Source organism: Leptonychotes weddellii, chromosome 11 (genome assembly GCF_054177405.1).
Source record: "Leptonychotes weddellii isolate Sample4059 chromosome 11, ASM5417740v2, whole genome shotgun sequence".
NCBI classification, from domain to species: domain Eukaryota; kingdom Metazoa; phylum Chordata; class Mammalia; order Carnivora; family Phocidae; genus Leptonychotes; species Leptonychotes weddellii.
The window spans coordinates 663,875-683,054 of record NC_138379.1 but is presented as its reverse complement, the minus strand read 5'-3'; the positions used below and the strand labels follow the sequence as shown (position 1 = coordinate 683,054).

Here is a 19,180-nt window from a genome sequence, read left to right as displayed (position 1 = left end):
ACCGTCACTCAGCCTGAACACGGAGGGACACGCTGACACCTGCCAGAGCGTGGATGGACCTGGGGGACGTGATGCTGAGTGAGATAGGCCAGACACAGAGGGACAAATACTGCAGGATTCCCCCCACATGAGGTCCTTAGTCTCCAGATTCACAGGGAACAAGGAGTGGACTGTGGGGGTTGGGGGAGGGGTGGTGGTCGGTGACTCAGGGGGACAGAGTCTCAGTTTGGGAAGATGGAAAGTTCTGGGGACAGGTGGTGGGGACGGCTGCACAACAGTGTGAATGTGCTTAGTGCCCCTGAGCTGTGGGCTTAGAGACGGTGAAGACGGTACATTTTATGTGTGTTTTACCACAATCAAAATTTTTTAGTTTTCATGAAGATGAACAACATTAAAGCAATAATGGGAATAATATGGCGACAGTAAAAGACAAAAGCAAGGCTATAAACCAAGCACCTGGACCGGACGGTCAGCCACTGGCATCGGGGAGGGCCTGGGGGCGCTGACCCAGAATGGCTCCTGGTGTGGACCCTCATGAGAACATCACCAAAGGTGAGTCACGCTCATTAAGGGGAGTGGACGCGAGTCTGAGAAAGGTGAGCCCGGCTGGGACTCCTCCACGCACTCTGGTGAAGGGACCACGCAGCCATATATTTTAAGTGCCAAAGGAAAGGATCTTTGAATTTTGTTTTATACCCAGCTGAACCGTCACTCAAACTGCAGGACATAGAACCATCCTCGGGGTCTCGAGGCCCCCGAGGGCTTGGCACAGAGACTCAGGGACTCAGATGCCAGGAGCAAGCACTGAGCTGCCACAAGTCGTAAGCCTGGTAAGAGAGTGCACGTGTCCGGGGGGCCCGGATTGGGACCATAAACACACAGGCTTGGGGGCAGGTGGGAGAGCCCAGCAGGTGCATCACCAGTGTGGGTGTTCTGATGCCCTTGGGGGTTTCTCCCACCATGCCACCCCCACCCCCGTCTATGCAAGACATCCAGACCCCCATGCATCAGCCAGTCCCCAACAGGCTCCCCAGGCAGGGCTGGGGAGGTGACAGGAGCACCCCCACCCTGATTCCAGCCATCGGAGGGGTGCACCCAACCACAGCAAGGACCCCCAGGGTCAACAGTGTGGCTGGCACCTGCTGCATTCCCAAGAGGCTTCATCCAGCTTCTGCGTAGACCATGCCAGCACCCCACATTGGGCAGAAGCGGTCCCTGTGGCTGGTAAATTTTGAAGCATGGAGCGCGGCCCACCGCCCAGCCAACGGGTCTGAAAGGGCCCTAAGACAACTGCTCTTTGGGGTCTGGTCTTGTTTGGGCCCTGATTTCACAGACAGGAGGCCCAGGATGCCCCTGCCGGAGACCCTGTCTGGCATCCTCCCCCGGGAGGGTCTGGAGGCCAGCACTAAGTGGGGGTCACATTGGGGCCCACACTCACTGCAGGGGTTACCCTCCAAGTTCTCAGCATGTGTCCAGGTCCCTCTGGGGCCCTTCAAGCAAAGGTGGGAATTGACTCTGCCGGCTGTAGGGAGAGGCAGTTTGGGCAGTGGAGGGGAGCAGACACCCGGAGGCCCAGGCTGCAGAAGGGGCAGCATCCAGGTTTCCCTGGGGAGGGGGCTGGCCAGAGCTGGGGGGGAGGGTCATGGAGGGGGCATGGTGGCCCCGTAGCCCACTGCCCACCCTGCAGAGCGGCGGCCGAGCCCTGTCTGTGTCATGGGCAGGCCGGGAGCGCCTCTTAGCTGTGCAGGAAACGGGACGGTGGCTGAATAGCTCGCTGAGCCTGGAGATAAACTGCAGAAAGCCACCCTTTCCTCGCCCAGAGCAGCCCAGTGACCGCCTCGGGCCGCTGGGAGGAACCTGCCATCTCTCTGGGGTCTCTTTAAATAAGCCGGCTGACACCTGAGGAGATTCGAGGTGAAAATGCCCAAACTCTCCACTGTCCACTGACGGCACAGAGGGGAGGTGGCTTGGCTGCAGAGGTGCATAGGAAGAGCAGGAATTAGGGCCGAGGGAGCGTTTCCGGCCAGGACAGGGCAGGTACTCCTGCAACACGACCAGCCCGGGCCAGTGTGTGACCCAAAGTCACTTGCCCATTTCAGCCCGCTTGCCATCTGTGAAGGTGAGGGGCCCCCCCTCAAGATCGCCACGCGGATTAAGCGGTTCTGCCCTCGGCACAGGGCACTACGTTGGTGCTTACTCCCCCGTTATCCCTGCGGCGCCTCGGGAAGTGGATTCTCAGCAGAAAACCACCTGGCCCTCTCTAAGCTTCTCGAACTGTCTGCCTGTCCTCCCTCCCATGTAGTCGTGGGCTGGGTTGGCCTGTGAGTGTCCGGGAGCAGCCGTGACACAGTCCCCCAGAGAAGGCAGCTCACACAACACGTATTCTCTCCCGGTCTCTGCAAGTGTGGGGCGGCAGGGTCCCCCCGAGGACTCTCTCTTCGTGTGTGGACGGCCGTCCTCCCCCTGGGTCCTCACGGGGTCGTCCCCCGTGCGGGTCTGTGTCCCGATGTCCTCTTCTTACCAGGACCCTGGTCACACGGAATCAGGGCCACCCTGGTGACCTCGTGTTACCTTGATCACCCCTTTGAAGACCCTCTCTCTGGGCACCTGGGTGGCTCAGTCATCAAGCGTCTGCCTTCAGCTCAGGTTATGATCCCGGGGTCCTGGGATAGAGTCCTGGGATAGAGCTCAGCAGGGAGCCTGCTTCTCCCTCTGCCTCTGCCGGCCACTCCCCCTGCTTGTGCATGCTTGCTCGCTCTCTCTCTGTCAAATAAATAAATAAAACCTTAAAAAATAAATAAATAAAGGCCCTCTCTCTAACTACAGTCATCTTCTGAGGTGCTGGGGGTAGGCTCCTACATACAAAGTTTGAGAAACACAGTTCAGCCCAGGACAATCTATAAGAAAGTGAATCCAAACTCACTCCACAGGGAGAAAATGCCTTCCAGGGGCCCAGCAGGTGGGTGGGTGCAAGGACTGGCTGCGGACCTCTGAGCCAGGGGATTTGATGTGACGCCATCAGCAAGCATGGGAGCTTCTCCGCTGGAGTCCACCCAGCGCCCTGAGGTTTTCAGAGCCTGGCCCCACCTGTACACTCCTGGTCTTGGGTCCGTGGGCTCCGCCTGGCCGGCTTAGGGGAGGGAGAAGCTGACCACAGCAGAGGGGAGGACCTGGGACCCGACATACTGGGGCGGGGCTCAGGGCCGAACCTGGCACTTGCCCACAGCAGGCCTGAGACCCCACACTGAACAGCTCGGAGCATCACCACCTCCCATTCTCTGTCCCAGGAATGACTTCAAACACACTGTGAAGAACAGAACATGACCACATGGGTGCCCATGTACCACCGACAAGCTTCACCCACCACGAGCAGGTTGCCATTCCTGCTTCACCCACGTGTCCATCAAGAAAGAAAATACTCCCTGTCCCTACACCCAGTCCACTCGGCCTCGTGGGTGGTGCAGACGGATGAAGCCAGCCTCCTCACCTTGCACTTCTTTGAAACGCTCTTGGTTCCCCGTGGCTCTTTGCCCCTCTCACGGGTTGGTGGAGCGGCCCGCCGCGTCCCATGAGAAGCTCCCTACAGATTCTGAAGGGCATTTCACTGGATTTACACAGCTGTTGGCCGGGAATTGACCTTAGTTTTCAAAACTGAATCTTACCTCTCGTGAGCATGACGTATCTCTCCACGGATGAAGATCCTCCTGCTTGCCCACCCGCAGTGTGGAGGGACTGCCCCGTAAAGGCCGGGGACATGTTGTGTGATTGGCTCTTAGGAATCTACACAGGTTCTAAGGCTGCTGTTAGTGAGATAATTTTCTATTACATTTGCTACTTGGTTTGGTGTGGTTTCATTTTTCATTAACATTGTATCCAACAATGTTACTGAGCTCTCTGTTCCCCAAACAGAGCAGAGTGTTCTCTTGGCTTTCTCGGTGGTCACCACATCTTTAAATCAGGTCAGTTTAATCTCTTTCTAATCCTGGTATTTACTATTTCTTTTTCTTGTTTTATCGATCCGGCAAGAACCTCCAGAAGGCCGCAGGTGGAGAGCAGGAGCAGCGGACAGCCTCCATTCTCCCCGACCTTCACTGGAATGATCTGAAAGTCGCAGCATCAGATCTGAGGCCTGCTGCCATTTTTTGACAGCTACCCCTTAACATGTTAAAGAACGTTGCTTGTGGTCTTAGTTTTCTTTCTTAAAACAATTGAGACCAGCTGTTTACTTTTGTGAGACGCTGCTTGTGCGTCTACCAAGAAGCTCACGGGGCTTTCCTCCCGCAATCTGCGGAGGTGGGAATCACCCGGGCTCGTAGCGAGCCACGGGCTCCCCCTGCCGCTCCCCTAGCGGCATGGCACCTCCCGGCCCACGGCGGTGAGCGGCAAGCAGCCCGGGACGGCTGGTTGGAGGATTACACCCCGCGGGGCCCTCCCACGGCCAGTGGCCAGCGATCTTGGAGACCCCAGGTCCCCAAGGGAGAGGATGTGCAGCTGGGCCCCAGCCACACAGAAGCAGCCAGGAAGCCTGAGTGACCAAACACCAAGACTCGGGGGCTTTGGTTACTGCCACACAGCAGAGCTCTCCAGGCGGGCACAGGTCGCCGGTACCTGTTCTCGTGCTCGTGTCCTTGGATCCTGGGAAAACCCTACTCCCTTGGGATTGTTGGGACGTAGGGTGCGGGGGGAGGTTCGTACACAGCAACCCCCCCCCCACCTGAGTGCTTGAATCAGCTGAAAAATGAGAAAAGGGTCTTGGCAGATGCAGGGCCACACCTGACTTTGTGAATTATAAATTCACGGACTGGAGGCGGCGGACTACGTTTGTGGGTGAGTATATGTCCCCCTGGAATTCAACAGACAACCTTCCGGTGGCTGGCAGCATGGGCCTGGACCAGCTCCCCTCCGGGTCACCCCGAGAGGATGGGAGAGAGCAGAGGCGGGATGGCCGTGCCCTCTGTTTCCAGCGGAGGGTGGCAGGCGCCGGGGCGAAGGGGACCAGCCCCCCTGTGGACAGAGAAAAGCTCCTGCCCCTCGAGGCTTCTCACCTCCGCTCCTGAATTTGCTGTGCTGACGTATTCCTCAGGGTGTCCGTCTCTGTGTTAACAAGTGGGTCTTGTGCACAGCGTTCCTTCCTTGGGCGGCTCTTGAGCGATTTGGGCCCCACACTAATTCGTTTCCAAATGAGACGGCTGGGCTTTCCCACTCTTTCTACCATCTAGTCTGTGTGACGTGAGGCTGCCAAAGTCCCCAGTCGTGCATACCCCGTGGCGTGTCCTTGCTGATCTGGGCGTGGTCGTGCACGTGGCTTGTGGCCACCGGAACAGCCGCGAATGTGACAGGGGCGGCACAGGAAGTGCTTGTGTTCGGGCCGTCCTCTTGTCACTCTTGCACACAGTGGGGCATCGTGTGACCTGCCACCTCACTCTGGAGAAGAGGATTTGTGCAGGGGGGCGTCCGTGAGCCCCGCTCCCCCAGCCACAGCTGGCCCTGTGGACCCCCCAGCTGACGGCAGGCACGTGACAAGCCAGCCTGGGCTGCAAACCGGAGTAATGAGCTAAATAAGGAATAGTTGTTTGAGGCAACTGTCAGAAGGCTCACTCCCGTATCGAAGTGTGACTTACGTGCCGTAAACGACATCAGGTGACGTGCAGTCTGATACGTGGCATGTGCCCACCACGGAGCGTGTCTGTGCCACTCTGCGGCCGGTCCCCTCCCCAGGCCCCCGTCCCAGGGAACCACGGCTCTGCTTTCTGCTCCCGCACTTTGTCGTTTCCACACTCCGCAGTAGGAAGTGTGTGGTCGCGTGTTGTCCCAGCGCTTTCGAGATGCATCTGCGCTGTGTAAGCCGGGACAGCTCATGTTCACCGTTTGGACAGTGGACTCAGCTCTGACTCCAGACAAACGCTCCCCCAGGAAAGGGAGGTGGGGAGACAGCCGGGGCGGGGGGACAATCCTCAGTCGCCCACCCTGCCTTCCCAAGGACCCTGCTCAGGGAAGGCTCTTTCCTGGCTCTTTCCACGGAAGCCCCATGATTGAGGGTGAAACAGTGGGGCCTGGGGCTCCCCTAACCCATGGTGCCCAGCAGACTCAGGAGGAGTCGCACCAGAGTCTGGACAGGACCTGACATCACAGCAGGGTGACCCCGAAGCCCCTTCTGTCTCTGGGGCCAGGCAGGGGTCCTGGCTCTGCCACCTTCCCCTGTGCTGAAGAATGAGTGTAGCCTCTGGGAGGCCCAGTGGGCAGCAGGCTGGCCACTGGCCATTCGTCGTAATGGTCATGATCCCACTGTGAGGTGAGGGGCTGGGAGGGCATCCCAGGCCCTCAGCCAACCGAGCCTGCCGGCATAGCCAGAGCCTGAGCCGGACTGACCCCTGGGGGCCACACCAGGCCCACAGGGCCCAGCTCCTGAGAGCGTGTGAATGCCCACTGAGCCAGATGCTCGGGATGCCGTGGCGTCCCCAGGAACCAGGCATAGCAGGACCACGAGGCACGCCTCTAATCTAAGGGATGCTGTGTGGAAAGAAGGTAGGCCAGTGTGGCCAACACAGGCCATAACCTCTGGACACCTCGTCGGGCCCTGGGTGGCCTGTCCCCCTGTCCCCAGGGCCCCCTCAGGTGGCAGCAGGGACCATGTGGCCCAGCATCTGAGCTTACAGCCACCTGGACCCTGTCCCAGGCCTCGCGTCCCCACTGAGCCCCAGGACAATGCAGCTCAGGGATGTGGGCTGGATGAGGGAGACGAAAGAGCTAGACGTGACCAGACCTCCTCCCTTGCTGCCCCTCACCCCCCTTCGCCTGCACCCACCTTCCTCCTCTGAAGAGGACGCTCCAGGACCTGCCCATCTGGTTCTGGGTAGAGAGAACCCAAGAAGACCGTCCTGGCTGGGCCGACAGAGCGGGGGTCGGTTGGGGGCGGGGGGCCCCTGCTCTGCTGAGCCCTCACTGAGAAGCCCCTGCTTTACAAAAGGGCGCCAAGCTGGGTCCCATGAATGTGTGATCAAGAACATCCGAGGCCTCCGAAGGCTGCGAGGGTTCGGGGACAGCCCTGGAGACAAGATGGGGGCCTCTCTGCCTCAGGTCAGAGGGCAGATCAGCATCTCCAACTGGTCCCAAGGGTGTCAGTGCAAAGCTGGTGCTCAGCCCAGAGAAGGAGGGACCATGGTGGGTAAAGTGTGGCCTCCACACTGGGGTCTCCACGGTGACTCCTCCCCGGCTAGAAACCAGACCTGGGCAGGTGAGGGACACCCATGGAGCAGACTCTGGGCCGGTGGGCTGTCCTCCGGACCAGACCACTCTGCTGGAGACCAGAAGCTGGGGAGCGGTAGAGGGGAAGGGTGAGGAGGGGCTCAGCCAAGGCGGTCGCTCCTGGACAGAGGGCAGGGTGGCTGCCCATTGCATGGGCGTCCCTAGCAGACCCCTCCGAGCCATCATGTAAACAGTGGGAACAGAAGGGGCGGCCTGTAAGAAGCGAAGGGACACCCCCCACACAGCCTCTGGGCCTGGCAAGGCTGGGGCACAGTGCCTGGATCATTCATCCGTCCCTCCAGAGAGTCGGGCGGGGGTCTGGGGAGCATCCTCTGCTTCCTCCGGTGGAGGGGGGCAGTCTCAGCAACCATCTGCCAAGGGTCAACAAATGATTTTGAAGCCGAAAACCTCTTTCCAAACAAAGCCTCATGGAAACTGCCATGTGTCAAAGAGAAAACCTGGCGATGCTGCTTAAACTGGGGTCTGGGGGCGCAGCCTAGAGAAGCAAGCCGGGCGCAGCTTCACCCTCGCCCACCCCTGGTCACCCAGAGCCCCCACCTCACAGCTGCAGAGCCAGGAGGTGGATGAGGACGTTGGCCCGAGGCTGACCCTCTTCCTGACCAGATGCAGGTCACGAGCCCCCCCCCCATTCTTGTCCTGCAGGTGGTCCCGCTGGTGCTGGGCTGCCCGCCGGAAGGGCACAGCCAGGCGGGGCAGAAGTGACCTACTGCCAGGATGGGCCAGGAGCTCAGCTCCACATCAACGAAACACACCACACAGTACGAGAATTTCTGGAGCTCAAGGCCCTCTGTGGCTCCGGGGGGCACACCTCGGAACAGGTGAGAGCCACAGGGTAGGCACATTGACCGCTTTACAGAAAGGCTAGTTCTGAAGCACCCAGAACCCCCACTTGGCCACACAGCCGAGGCTGGGAGCCCCCCGCCCCGCCCCGTGCCCTCAGCAAACCTCCTGCTCGAGGGGGTCACTTGGCGGCTCCAAGGCCAGCCCAGGCCAACTGACCACCTAGAAAGTCCACAGGTCTTGGCCAGGGACAATGTGGGCTCCTGTGATCACCAGAGGGGGCTGTGCAGGGCTTTTGCCACCCCCCAGGCCAAGAAGGCATTGGACAGGCCCCCAGGTCCCAGGTCCCCGGATCGTGCCAACGTGCAGACACACCCTCACGACCATCACAGCCCTCCCTGATGTCAGGCGAGGGCAGGTCGGGGAGGGCTCGGCTGAGGGAGGGCCGAGCCTGCAGCCCAGCTCCTCAGGACACAGTGAATGCAGAGGAAGGGGTGTTCCGGTCCCCCCTGGTGCAAGCCCCTCGGTCCCCCAGCATTGAGGAGACTGCTGTGGGCACCACCCTCCCTGAGAGCCTCCATTTGGTCAAGTGTGAAATGTGGCAGACACTCATGGGAGAGGACACACTGTGGGCCCCAGGGGACATCGGCACCCTCCCCTTAGGCTTCTGAGGATGACTGCACTCAGGGCCCCTCAGCCCAGGGCCCCAGGGCTCCCATGCCCTCGCCAGCTGCTCAGGCTGGGGGTCTGCTGCCTCAGAACAGACAGCTGGCTCCCCACCCGACCTTGTGAGCTTCCGCTCTGGTCCAGCCGTCTCCCTGGCCACCCAGACGGCCCACCAGCCTGGCACGCTCTGTTGTAAAAGGACCAGAGGCGTCCCTTCCCTAAAATTCCCACTTTGGCGGCTCAGCTCCCACAACAGCTTCCCAAATACATGCGGGCAGGTGGCCATGTGGCTGAATGCCCGGGCACACGCACGTGCACACTCACAGGGCCAGCCTCCCGCCTGGGTCCACAGAGCCAACCAGAACTTCCGCAAGTGGGTCTGAGAGTCTGCTCTGCGGGCACACCGAGCAGCCAGGAAAGACCCAGCCTTTGCTGCCCCTGATCCATGGGCCAAGGACATCCTTCTTGCCAACAGAGAGACCCAGGATGAGGCACGTTTCAACGCACACACTCAAGCCACATGTGCACACCCAGGTGCACACGCTTGCCCTGAGCTGCCGGGCCTCACCAAGGGGGAAGCCCTGGAAAGGCACCCGAGAGCCCTTTTTTGCAAACTCAGATTTGGAAGTCCTCCTGGAAGGGGGCCTCCTGTGCCGTGACACGCTGAGAGCAGGACAGGGCTTTCGGAGGTAGCCTAGGGAAGGTGGTCACTGGGGTGCCCTCTCTGGGCCTTCTCCGTCCACTCGCCCCATGGTAGCCACCCAGACCCTCGGCACCAACTGAAACACACCAGCACAGCATCTGCCCAGGTTTATTTTGGAAAGCAAAGACTTGAACAAAGACTCAGAAAATAAATATCCGCAGAGAGGAGGTCCTCTAAGCTGAGGAAGCTCAGAGGGTCAGCGGGAGGGGGGCGTGCGGAGGACAGTTTCGGGGTGGGGGGCTGGACGGCGGGGCCCTGCTCAATCCCTCCCCGGGGGCAGGCCCCTGGGGCTGGCGCTCCGGGTGTGGTGAGAGAAGCGGTGCGGAGCCTGCGGGAGCTCACACACGGTGTCCCTACACAGGCAGCTCTCGATGTGGGTGTAGGTGTGCTTCAGGGAGCGGCCATCAGGGCAGTTCAGCTGTACCTCTCGCTGGCTGGTGCGCACCTCCTTACAGCAAGAGCAGCGGCGGTCCAGGGCCTGGGCCCGCGCCGAGTACCTGGGGGAGGGCCACAGTGAGGAGCTGCTCCCTGGGGCGTGGGACTGCCCCGCCCCCCGCCCTGCCACCCCCAGCAGGGCACACGCAGGGCCTGGGACTCACATGACAAAGGTCCCACAGGACCCAGAGCAGGAATTCATTGTGACTTTCTTGGTGCAGCCGGAGTAAGAAATTTCCTTGGTAATGGGGACGGTGGAACAGTAGATCCTGGTCTCATTGCGAGGGATGCCTGGCAAGAGGGGGTGGAGGCTCTGGGGTGGGGGCTCCACACCTTCAGGGGGCCTACACGTTCTTCCCTCACAGCTTCTTCTCCCTCCCCAAGTGTGCCCGGCCTCAGCCACCCCCCAGCAAGCAGGGCACCCCAGGTGATGCCCTCAAGTTTAGCATCCGGTGGAGAGTGGCACAGAGGGGACAGGGATCCCAGGACACGGTGCCCTGTGCCTCTTCCCCCCGAGGGTCCCAGCTGGAGCTCCCCTGCCTGGCCGCACCTTGTGCCCTGGGAGCCTCCCTCCCAGCACCCTGCACTCACATTTCTTGCAGCATCCATTGGGCATGAGTGTGATGGAGCCCTGGAGGGAAGGAGAATGAGCCTGGCATCCGGGACTGCCCCCTGACAGTGAGCACCCCCCTCCTGCCACAGGGTGGGAAGGGACAGGGACTGGCCTGGCCCTGGGGACCCCCACTCACCGGGAGGCAGATGCTGGGGTCAAAGTCAGGGCAGGTGATGTTGGAGACGGAGGAGATGAGCTGGTTGTGGATTTTCACGCAGCTGAAGAAGGTGCAATTGTTTGTGGGGTCATGACTTATGTCCCCGGGCTGCAGGGCACAGGGCAGTGTGGTGAGGCCCAGCAGGAGGCCCGGCTGGCAGGCCCAGAGCCACCAAGCAGGTGACACCCAGGAGGGGCCCCGGGACAGCCACCAGCCTCTAGTTCACAGACACGTCCACATCCTAACCCCCAGCACCTGCAGATGTGACCTTTTTTGGAGAAAGGGTGTTTATAGATGTGATTAAGTTAAAAATCTCAAGATGAGACCATCCTGGATTACACAGGTGGCTCTAAATCCAATGACCAGTGTCCTTATAGAGAGAGGAGGGGCCACGGGAAGATGAGGCAGAGAGTGGACGGATGAGGCCACAAACCCAGGGCCGCCTGGAGCCCCAGAAGCTGATGAGGCAGGAAGGTCCCCCAGAGACTTTGGAGGGAGCATGGCCCTGCAACACCTTGAGCTTGGACTCGGGCTCCATGCTGGGAAAGTCAGTCATTCCCGGTGTTTCCAGCCCTAGTCTCTGGTCACTTGTCACGGTCGCCCCAGGACCCTTGCACAGCCGTGCCCAGCCCTGGGGAGACCCAGCCAGGGGCAGCAGGAGTTGTCCCAGGCCTCGCCCACCGCTCCAGGTCGGCCCCTCCCGAGTCAAGAGGCGGACGCGAGCAGGTGGAGCTCCCCGCGCACCTTTAGGATCATGTTCTCCATGCTGGGTCTTTTGACGATGCAGTGGGTCTGCTGACACTTGCCACAGCACTCCCCAGGGACGTCCACCAGCTCAAAGCCCTGCGAGACACGCAGGCTCAGGTGGGCATGGGGAGGGGAGGAGCCGGGGGACAGGCGAGGGTGGCTCTTGGGGACGGGGTGGCTTACGGGGCTGCAGGAGTTACTGCAGTGCACGTGGGTGCAGGAGATGACGTTGAGCTGTGAGCTGCTGTTCCTGTCGCTGGTGCAGACACAGTCCTGGCACTTGGAGGAATACACTGGGGACCCGGGCTGCGGGCACGGGGAGGGCGGGTGAGCAGGGCCACCCCCCACGCCTCCCGCCCGCCTGCCGGAGGGCTGCCCCCACCCCGGCACCCTGCCCAGCCTGAGAGCCTGCCCGGGACCCCCACCCCTGGGCCCAGGGCTCACCTGGTACTCAGCATTCCCGTGAACGCACACACCCTTGGGCACTGGGAGGAATAGAATGGGGACATGGGTCAGGCTGGCCTGCCTGGCCCCGCGGCCGACACCCAGCCACCGGACGGCATGGGCACTCGGGCCCGGGGTGGGTGTGCGTACCGTGTGGAGCGACCCCGCCCACGGTTCCCAGGCCCCACTGACCACAAGAGTAGGACGGACAGCACTTCCCAGGACTGGCCTTGCTGCTCACTTCGAAGCCCAGCGGGCACTTGGGCGGCAACGCCTCACACAGGCTGGTATTGCATTCTGGGGGGAGGGAGGGGGAGAGTGGAAAGGGCGGGGCCTGCGGGCAGTGGCCTCCCCCCTCCACACCCAGCTCGGGGGCACGGCCCAGCCCCCACAGGCCCCCAAGTCAGAGGCGTCCTGGCTCAGCGGGGCGCTGAGGACAGCCGGGGGTGGCGGGGTGAGCCCCAGGCACCCAGCGCTGCCCGGGGGGCAGCCTTACTGCAGGTCGTGATGTTACAGCACATGTCCGCCGGGTTGACCTCCGTGACCGGGTAGGTGCCGTCCTCCGTGCAGGTGACCGGCTCCTGGCGGCACTCCTTGGGCTGGCAGATGATGCCGCGCCCGCCCTCCAGGCACACGCAGTCCTTGCAGTCGAACTCAAAGTGCTCCCCGAACTGCAGGGAGGAAGTGGGCGGGCAGGGGTCGCGGCGCCAGCCCCCTCGGCCACGTGCCAGGGCCGCCCCGCAGCACTGCCCGTGCCCAGCCGGGAGGAGGCACCGTGGTGGGCGTCGCACCAAGGGTCCCGTGGGAAACCTGTGCCCTCCCCACCTCCCAGCACGTGGGGCCATGTCGCTGGCACCATAGAGCCATGACCTGCTCCTGGCATTTGCCTCCACGGGCCCAGCACACAGCAAATGCGCCACTCGTGTGGGGGGGTTCGCGGAATAGAGCTAAGGCATTGGCCACGTGTGGGAGACACGGACAACACTGCGGTGGCGAAGATGTCATCTCAGGTTTAGATGGAGCATCAAGTGACCGACGGGTGGTTGGAATGAAGGGGTGGGTGGATGGGTGGGTGGATGGGTGGACAGTTGGACAGACAAAGGGATAGATGGATAGTTGGGTGAGTGCATGGATGGGTAGAAGGAAGGAAAGAGAGAGGGAGGAGGGAGGGGTGGGAGGAGGGAGGAGGGGGAAGGAGGTGGACGGGTGGGTGGGCGTCCGGGGGACACCCATGCTGGCTCAGCCTTCCGGGACTTAAATGACATGACTCAGGGTTTGAGACTCCCAGACTCTTGTGTGCAACCCACCCTAGCCCCCCAAATTCCGGGCTTGTGGGTGAACCCCACCCCAGCACCAAGAGGAAGGGCCTACCTTTCTAGGCACATCGTCAGGTCCCACACAGCCTGGGCAGGGAGAGAACACAGTCCGTTAGCAGAGCCCGGTGCCGCAGGACTGGGGTGGGTTTCGCAGAGCAATGAGGACGAGCAGCATACCACACAACTCCACACAGATGTCGAATCCTGGGGCGTAGTTCATGGTGCCCTCGGGGCAGAAGCAGCCTTCCACCAGGCCGGTGCTCTTCTGCTTTAGGAGTCTGGGGGGGGAGGGCATCATGAGATGGGTGTGCGCACGGGCTGGGCCCCGATGCACAGCCTGAGGGGCGAGCCCGCCGTCCCTGCGCACCTTGTAGCAACTAAGCTAGACTCGCAGGAGGGCTCTTCTGCAGGACCACAGGCCCGGTACTCCCTGTGAGGCGGGCACGTCACCGCTGCAGGAAGGAGACAGGACTCAGAGGGGCCAGAGTTGGGAGGGAGGAGCCCGTGGGCCCCCTGGCGAGGGACAGGCCTGCCCAGCCACTCCCGCGATGGCTGAGGGTGACTGGCCACCCAGTGCTGCCCACCTCGGCCCCCCACGCCATCCCTGAGCTGGTACGCAGGCTGGCCGTAGCCCCAGGCCCCCAGCCCTCCAAGCCCGCCCTTCTTGCCACCCCAAGGCCCAGGCCTGCTCTCCCTGTCCGCCCGGCCCTCCCACCCCGGTGTGGCTTCAGGCCGGGCGCAGCGCCCAGCGGAGCCCAGAGCCCCGATCTGGCCTGCAGGACCACAGGTCTGGGGCAGGGGCAGCCAGGCACGCACAGCAGACCCCGTGGGTGTGGTTCCGCCAGTCGATGCAGACGTTCGCCTGGGCACAGAGGGTGGCGTAGGTCTGCAGGCTGGCGCACTCCAGGCCTGTGCCAGGCACAAGGCAGCTGTCGAACATGCAGGCTTCGTAGTAGTGCTGGGGGGGTACCAGGGCGTGGCATGGGGCAAACAAGCTGGGAGGGAGGGGGGGCGGGTCACACTCTGGCCGGCCCTCCCCACCCGCCCAGCACCTCTGCCCGGCTGCCCTCCTGGAGCCTGGCTCAGCCTGCATCCCACCGAACGAGTGCCCGTGGGCAGACAGTGGTCGGAGGCGAGGGAGCTCCAAGCTCAGTGGCTGCCAGGTGCCGGGACACCCGCCTGCAACCCTGGCAGAGGGCCACCCAACCTCAACTTGCACACCTCTGGGGACAAGGCCCTCGCTCGCATGGCTGCCAGCTTTGGGGGTGCCTCCCTGACCCAGCCCTGAACGCTAGCTCTGGCCCTGGTCAGCCGCTCTCCATAAGGCCCCCAGCTCAGCCGACCCTGCCGAGGCAGGAGAGATCTGGGAGGTCAGAAAAGGCCCAGGGATATCTGACAAGACAGCTCAGCCCCGTAGACATCAGGAGCCCCCGCCCTGGGCCCTCCGGGACCCAGCACCTGCCCATGGTGCCCTGACTTCCCTCCAACACCCCAGCCCCGTGCTCAGCCCCCTGCCTCGGCGCCTCTCTGCAGACAGGTGTGCGGCACAGAAAGGGGAGAGGTAGCCGCTCCCCGAGACCCCGCAGTTCGCTAGTGACGGGCAGGGGCACCTGTCTTTCATGAGCTCGCAGAGAGGAGAGGTGCAGTCCCTGTGGGAGGTGGTGCTGCCCCCCGGCGGCATGATGGTCGGACCCTTGGTGGTGACTCTGGTTTGGGGACAGTGCGGCTTGGAGGGGTCGTTCACCATCCACTGATCCGCTGCGAACTCGCAGCTGGCAACAACCTCCCCACTGGGCAGCACGCAGTCGTCCGCGGTGTTGTTGGTGCACGTGCCTGTGTTGGCAGGAAGCCCATGTCGCACCAGCACCAGGCCCCACACCCCCCTTCTCCAGCCCAGGTCCCCCGGTGACCATCAGGCCGGGGCCGAGGGCACAGACCAGACAGGACTCCCACTGGCCTCTTCCCACGGGGCCCCGAGCTGGGGACCCGGAGAACCACCGCTGGGCTGGCAGGTGCTCACACCCAGCCTCCCTCCAGCCCGAGCCGCCCTCCTCAGGGCTGCAGGGAGCCCGCAGGGGCCGAGGGGCTCACCACACTGGCCCTTGGTGTTGTTGCCAAACAGGTGGTAGGGCAGCCTGATGGAGAAGGAAAGTCCGTTGTAGGAGATGAGGGCGCCCAGCTTGGAGATTTCCACCATGTAGTTGATGCCGGACTGGTACACATGCAGCTCACTCTTCACGTAGGGCAGGGCCACCACCTGCCTGTTGACCTGCACCTGTGACCGGACACCCGGGGTCAGGACAGCCAGCAGGGCAGGCGTGGTGGCCACTCACCTGGGGCCCCGCCCCAGCCACCTCAGGAAACAGAGCCTCCTGGGTCCAATAGGGGTGAGTCGGGGCAAGCTGAGTCTTCAGAGAGCACCTGGGATCACCCCACCCCTGCCTGTTTTCAGGTCTGTGCGTCCAGTGGGGGACCTCTGCCTGGCCCCTGCCCTGGTCCCTTCCCCACTTCCTTTCCATTGCTCTGGGCCAGACTTGTCCTGGCCGGTCCCTGGGGGAGGTCGCAAGGACCCTGCGCTCAGAGGCCCCTGGAGTCGCCGGGGGTGCATGCCGAGGGCAGAGTTCCCCAGGCCACAGGAACCAGCAACCCCACGTGAGTGTGTGCCCAGTGCCTGTGCTCGGGATGGGGGCTTCTGCCACAGAGACCTAGGACTAGGGCAGGTGCTGGGAGCATGAGTGGGGGAGGTCAAGGGGCCCCTGAATGCCCCTGGAGGGCCTGCAAGAACAGCCCAGTCCCCTGCCGAGTGAGGAACCCGCACACGGGTGCATCCCGCCTGGGTGTCCTCGGCCTTGCCACGCACCTGAACCTTGATGGGCATCATCTGCAGCATCTTGATCAGCACCTCTTGGAACTCGTAACGCACAATGAGTGTGCGGGGGCAGGACACCTGGTCGTTGACGTCACAGTGGTAGTTGTCGATGTAGACCCCAAAGTTGTCCAGCGTGGAGGCGATCCGCTCCACCAGCACGTACGTGCAGTTACCCTGGTGGCTGTAGTACAGCCCGTCGAACGTGACGTAGTGAGGGTCCCCCCAGCCTGTGCAGTAGCCTGAGGAGGGAGCTCCGCTGAGCCACACCGAGCCCCGGGCCGGGGCCGCGCCGGGGGCAGAGGCTGGTGGGAGCCCAGGGACAGTGGGAACAGCAAGCAGGAGTCAAGGGGGCGCCGCACATTCCGGTTCCTGGGGCGTGCGGGGCATGCAAGCCCGTTCTATGGGACGGAGCCCCGCCTTGGAGCCAGAAGGCCTGGGTGCCGAGTGCAGCTCTGCTCCTCCAACCCCGGGAGCAGCTCATTCTGCACAGGTAGCTGTGCTCCACCAGGCAAGCCCCCCCACCTGGACCCCCTGCCTGAGATGAGACACAAGGAGGAAGCCCACCGCAGGCGGCCATCACGTCCAAGGACCTCGGGCCCTGCCGCCCCCCGCCCACAGAAGGGAGAAGGCGGAGGGTCCTGCGGCGTCAGGGGACTTACAGTCGCACTCCCAATGCTGGCAGCAGTCATGGGGACCCTTGACGAGCACGGGCTGGAGGCCGTTGGAGCAGGTGGGCTTGGGCGGGACCTCGCACTCCATCTCCACGAGCTCCACGGTGTTGTTGTACTTGCAAATCGCCATTGTGCAGTTACACAGCCACCACGTCTCATTCTCCTACGGCAGGAAGGGCGCAGGATCAGCGGGGACCAGCCTGGACCCCCCCCCACCCCGCTGGAGGCTGGGGCACCGGGCGCCCCGAGCAGGAGGCAGCTCACTGAGGCAAGGAAGGCGTGAGTGAGAAGTGGGGGGCTCCAGCGGACCCTGCACCCAGAAGGCTGCTTGAAGCCTCAGTGGTGGTGCAGGGCGTAGGGACAGGGGAGTCTTGGATGACCAGCAGAGAGGCAGTGTCTGGGCTCCGGATACCTGGCTGGTGGGTGAGTGTGCTCAGTGCCAAGGGGACAAGAAATAGCCCGCGGCACACTGACCTGTCTGGGAGGATCAAAGTCTGGGCACGCAGGGGGCTTGGTGGTGGCCGGTGTGCTCGATGCTGTGGGCGTGGGTGGTTTGGGTGTTGAAGTGGATGCCAGCTTGGAAGGGCTGGGTGTTGAGGAGGGTGTGGACGGGCATGACCAGTTGAAGATCTCGATGGTGCAGGACCGCGAGCAGTTCGCATAATAGCAGGTGTCCCCGTGTGTGCCGTTGTATACCATCTCACCTATGAGGGGAGAGAGACCAGTCCTCCACTGTCCAGACAGGGCTGGCCACCAGGGCATGCGGCAGGTCCCACGAGGCCACCAACCCCCACTTCCCTGATTCACGGCCACAGCAAAGCGGGCCTGACCACAGGGACAGCCGCCCACACCCAGCATCCAGCTTCCCAAGTGAGCTCCTGGTTTAGACTGACGCCTGACCCCCAACCACTGGTGAAAGCAGAGACCAAAGCCCCACCAGCCTCTGTCGCCCGAAAGCCAGAGGGAAAAGCTTGGGTACCTGGTGCGTAGTAGGTGTCATTCAAAATGCAGCAGATGACAAGAGTGGAGGAGATGACTGAGCCCGTGCTTATGGTGAGGTTGGGGGTGGAGATCGGGGTCAGTGTAGGGGTGGGCACATGGGAGGTCGTGGGGCTGGCGGTCTGTGGCCTGGACGGTGTGGGCAGTGTGGAGGTTCCTGTGGTGGTCGTTGACACAGTCGTGGGAGTGGGCGTGGAGGGGGCTCCTGGGGTGGGTGAGGGGGGCCCAGTTGTAGTTTCACTGGTGGGGGTGGTCTTTGAGGAGGTGGGACCGGAGGTCTGCATGCCTGTAAAAATGAAGGTTTCAGGTGGGAGCTCATAGCCTCCACTCATCTGAGAGACCACAGGGGCCCGATGGCAAATGCAGCCACCTCACAGAAAACCCGCTCAAGCCGTGGCATGTGGCATGGAAAGGCCGACGTCCACTTTCCTGGCTCTCGGTCTCAAGGTAGGGCGAGGCGAGCAGGGCCCACCATGCAGTGTTAGGTCCACAGCGGTGAGGCTAAAGGGGTTGTCACAACACCGGTCCGTCTGAGATTATGCTGACCAGCTGCCCTCTGAAGCCCCATGGGGAGGTGCTGGCAGAGGTGGGGGACAGAAGGGGGGTCTCCCAGGGCACCTGACAGGAGCCTCCATTCACAGCCCTGGCCCCACATGCCACAGTGGGGCCCCCTCCCTGGACTTCTTTGCCCATATTGCCCATCACACAGCCAAGGATTGAGGAACAAGGACCTCAGGAAGCTGTGCCTGAAGAGACATCTTGTGGGGGGCAAGTGGGGAGCTCTCTGCTCTGCCGCCCACACCTCATGTCTGAGAAGCTGTATGGCTCCCGGCAGGAAAGCTTGCTCTCCTAGGGTTAGGAGGACCCTGAGCACACCACTGGCAAGCACACCAGCTCTGTGGGGCTTATGTACCTGGAGTGCTGGCAGCAGGAGTGGGCGGAGAAGGCGAGATGCTTCCTGTGGTAGTGCCCTTAGTTTCTGTTGGCGGGGAGGGCGACAGTGTGCTGGGTGTCTTCGTGATTGTTGGGGTGCTGGTCAGAAGCGTGGTTGATTCTGTGGAAGGAGGAAAGATGAACTGAGAGTCTGGAGGAAAGGAGGGCTCAGGTGGGGGTTTTGGCATGGTGGTCTTACCTGCAGGTTCAGTGCCCATGGTAGTGGTGATGGTCGGGGTGCCCGTGGTGGTGGTGGTCGTCGTGGTGGTTGGGGTGGGTGTCGGGGTCGGGGTGCCCGTGGTCGTGGTGGTCATGATGGTGCTCGGAGTGGTGGTGATGGTGGGTGTCGGGGTCGGGGTGCCCGTGGTCGTGGTGGTCGTGGTGGTGCTCGGAGTGCTGGTGATGGTGGGTGTCGGGGTCGGAGTGCCCGTGGTCATGGTGGTCGTGGTGGTGCTCAGAGTGGTGGTGATGGTGGAGGTCGGGGTCTCAGTAATGGTGGGTGTCGGTGTCGGGGTGCCCGTGGTCGTGGTGGTGCTCAGAGTGGTGGTGCTCGGAGTGGCGGTGATGGTGGGTGTCGGGGT

The 19,180-nt window shown here is 62.5% G+C and overlaps 2 protein-coding genes across 2 annotated transcripts in view; both read right to left on the bottom strand.

The window, feature by feature from the left end:
• MUC5AC (mucin 5AC, oligomeric mucus/gel-forming) overlaps positions 1 to 3,675 on the bottom strand; it is a 28,178-nt gene extending 24,503 nt beyond the window's left edge. The window contains exon 1 of the mRNA XM_081798445.1: positions 3,663 to 3,675. Within this exon, the coding sequence (XP_081654571.1) occupies positions 3,663 to 3,675 (13 nt within the window). The remainder of the gene's footprint in view (positions 1 to 3,662) is intronic.
• A 5,832-nt stretch (positions 3,676 to 9,507) lies between these two features.
• MUC2 (mucin 2, oligomeric mucus/gel-forming) overlaps positions 9,508 to 19,180 on the bottom strand; it is a 14,113-nt gene continuing 4,440 nt past the window's right edge. The window contains exons 9-29 of the mRNA XM_081798444.1: positions 18,799 to 19,178; positions 18,580 to 18,720; positions 17,647 to 17,952; positions 17,142 to 17,371; positions 16,656 to 16,830; positions 15,988 to 16,235; positions 15,219 to 15,402; positions 14,738 to 14,960; positions 13,944 to 14,122; positions 13,495 to 13,579; positions 13,305 to 13,405; positions 13,183 to 13,214; positions 12,308 to 12,482; positions 12,004 to 12,108; positions 11,812 to 11,852; positions 11,551 to 11,673; positions 11,365 to 11,463; positions 10,600 to 10,728; positions 10,442 to 10,481; positions 10,015 to 10,141; positions 9,508 to 9,912 (exon numbers count right to left, since the gene is read on the bottom strand). Of these exons, the coding sequence (XP_081654570.1) occupies positions 9,675 to 9,912; positions 10,015 to 10,141; positions 10,442 to 10,481; positions 10,600 to 10,728; positions 11,365 to 11,463; positions 11,551 to 11,673; positions 11,812 to 11,852; positions 12,004 to 12,108; positions 12,308 to 12,482; positions 13,183 to 13,214; positions 13,305 to 13,405; positions 13,495 to 13,579; positions 13,944 to 14,122; positions 14,738 to 14,960; positions 15,219 to 15,402; positions 15,988 to 16,235; positions 16,656 to 16,830; positions 17,142 to 17,371; positions 17,647 to 17,952; positions 18,580 to 18,720; positions 18,799 to 19,178 (3,361 nt within the window). The 3' untranslated portion in view covers positions 9,508 to 9,674. The remainder of the gene's footprint in view (positions 9,913 to 10,014; positions 10,142 to 10,441; positions 10,482 to 10,599; positions 10,729 to 11,364; positions 11,464 to 11,550; positions 11,674 to 11,811; positions 11,853 to 12,003; positions 12,109 to 12,307; positions 12,483 to 13,182; positions 13,215 to 13,304; positions 13,406 to 13,494; positions 13,580 to 13,943; positions 14,123 to 14,737; positions 14,961 to 15,218; positions 15,403 to 15,987; positions 16,236 to 16,655; positions 16,831 to 17,141; positions 17,372 to 17,646; positions 17,953 to 18,579; positions 18,721 to 18,798; positions 19,179 to 19,180) is intronic.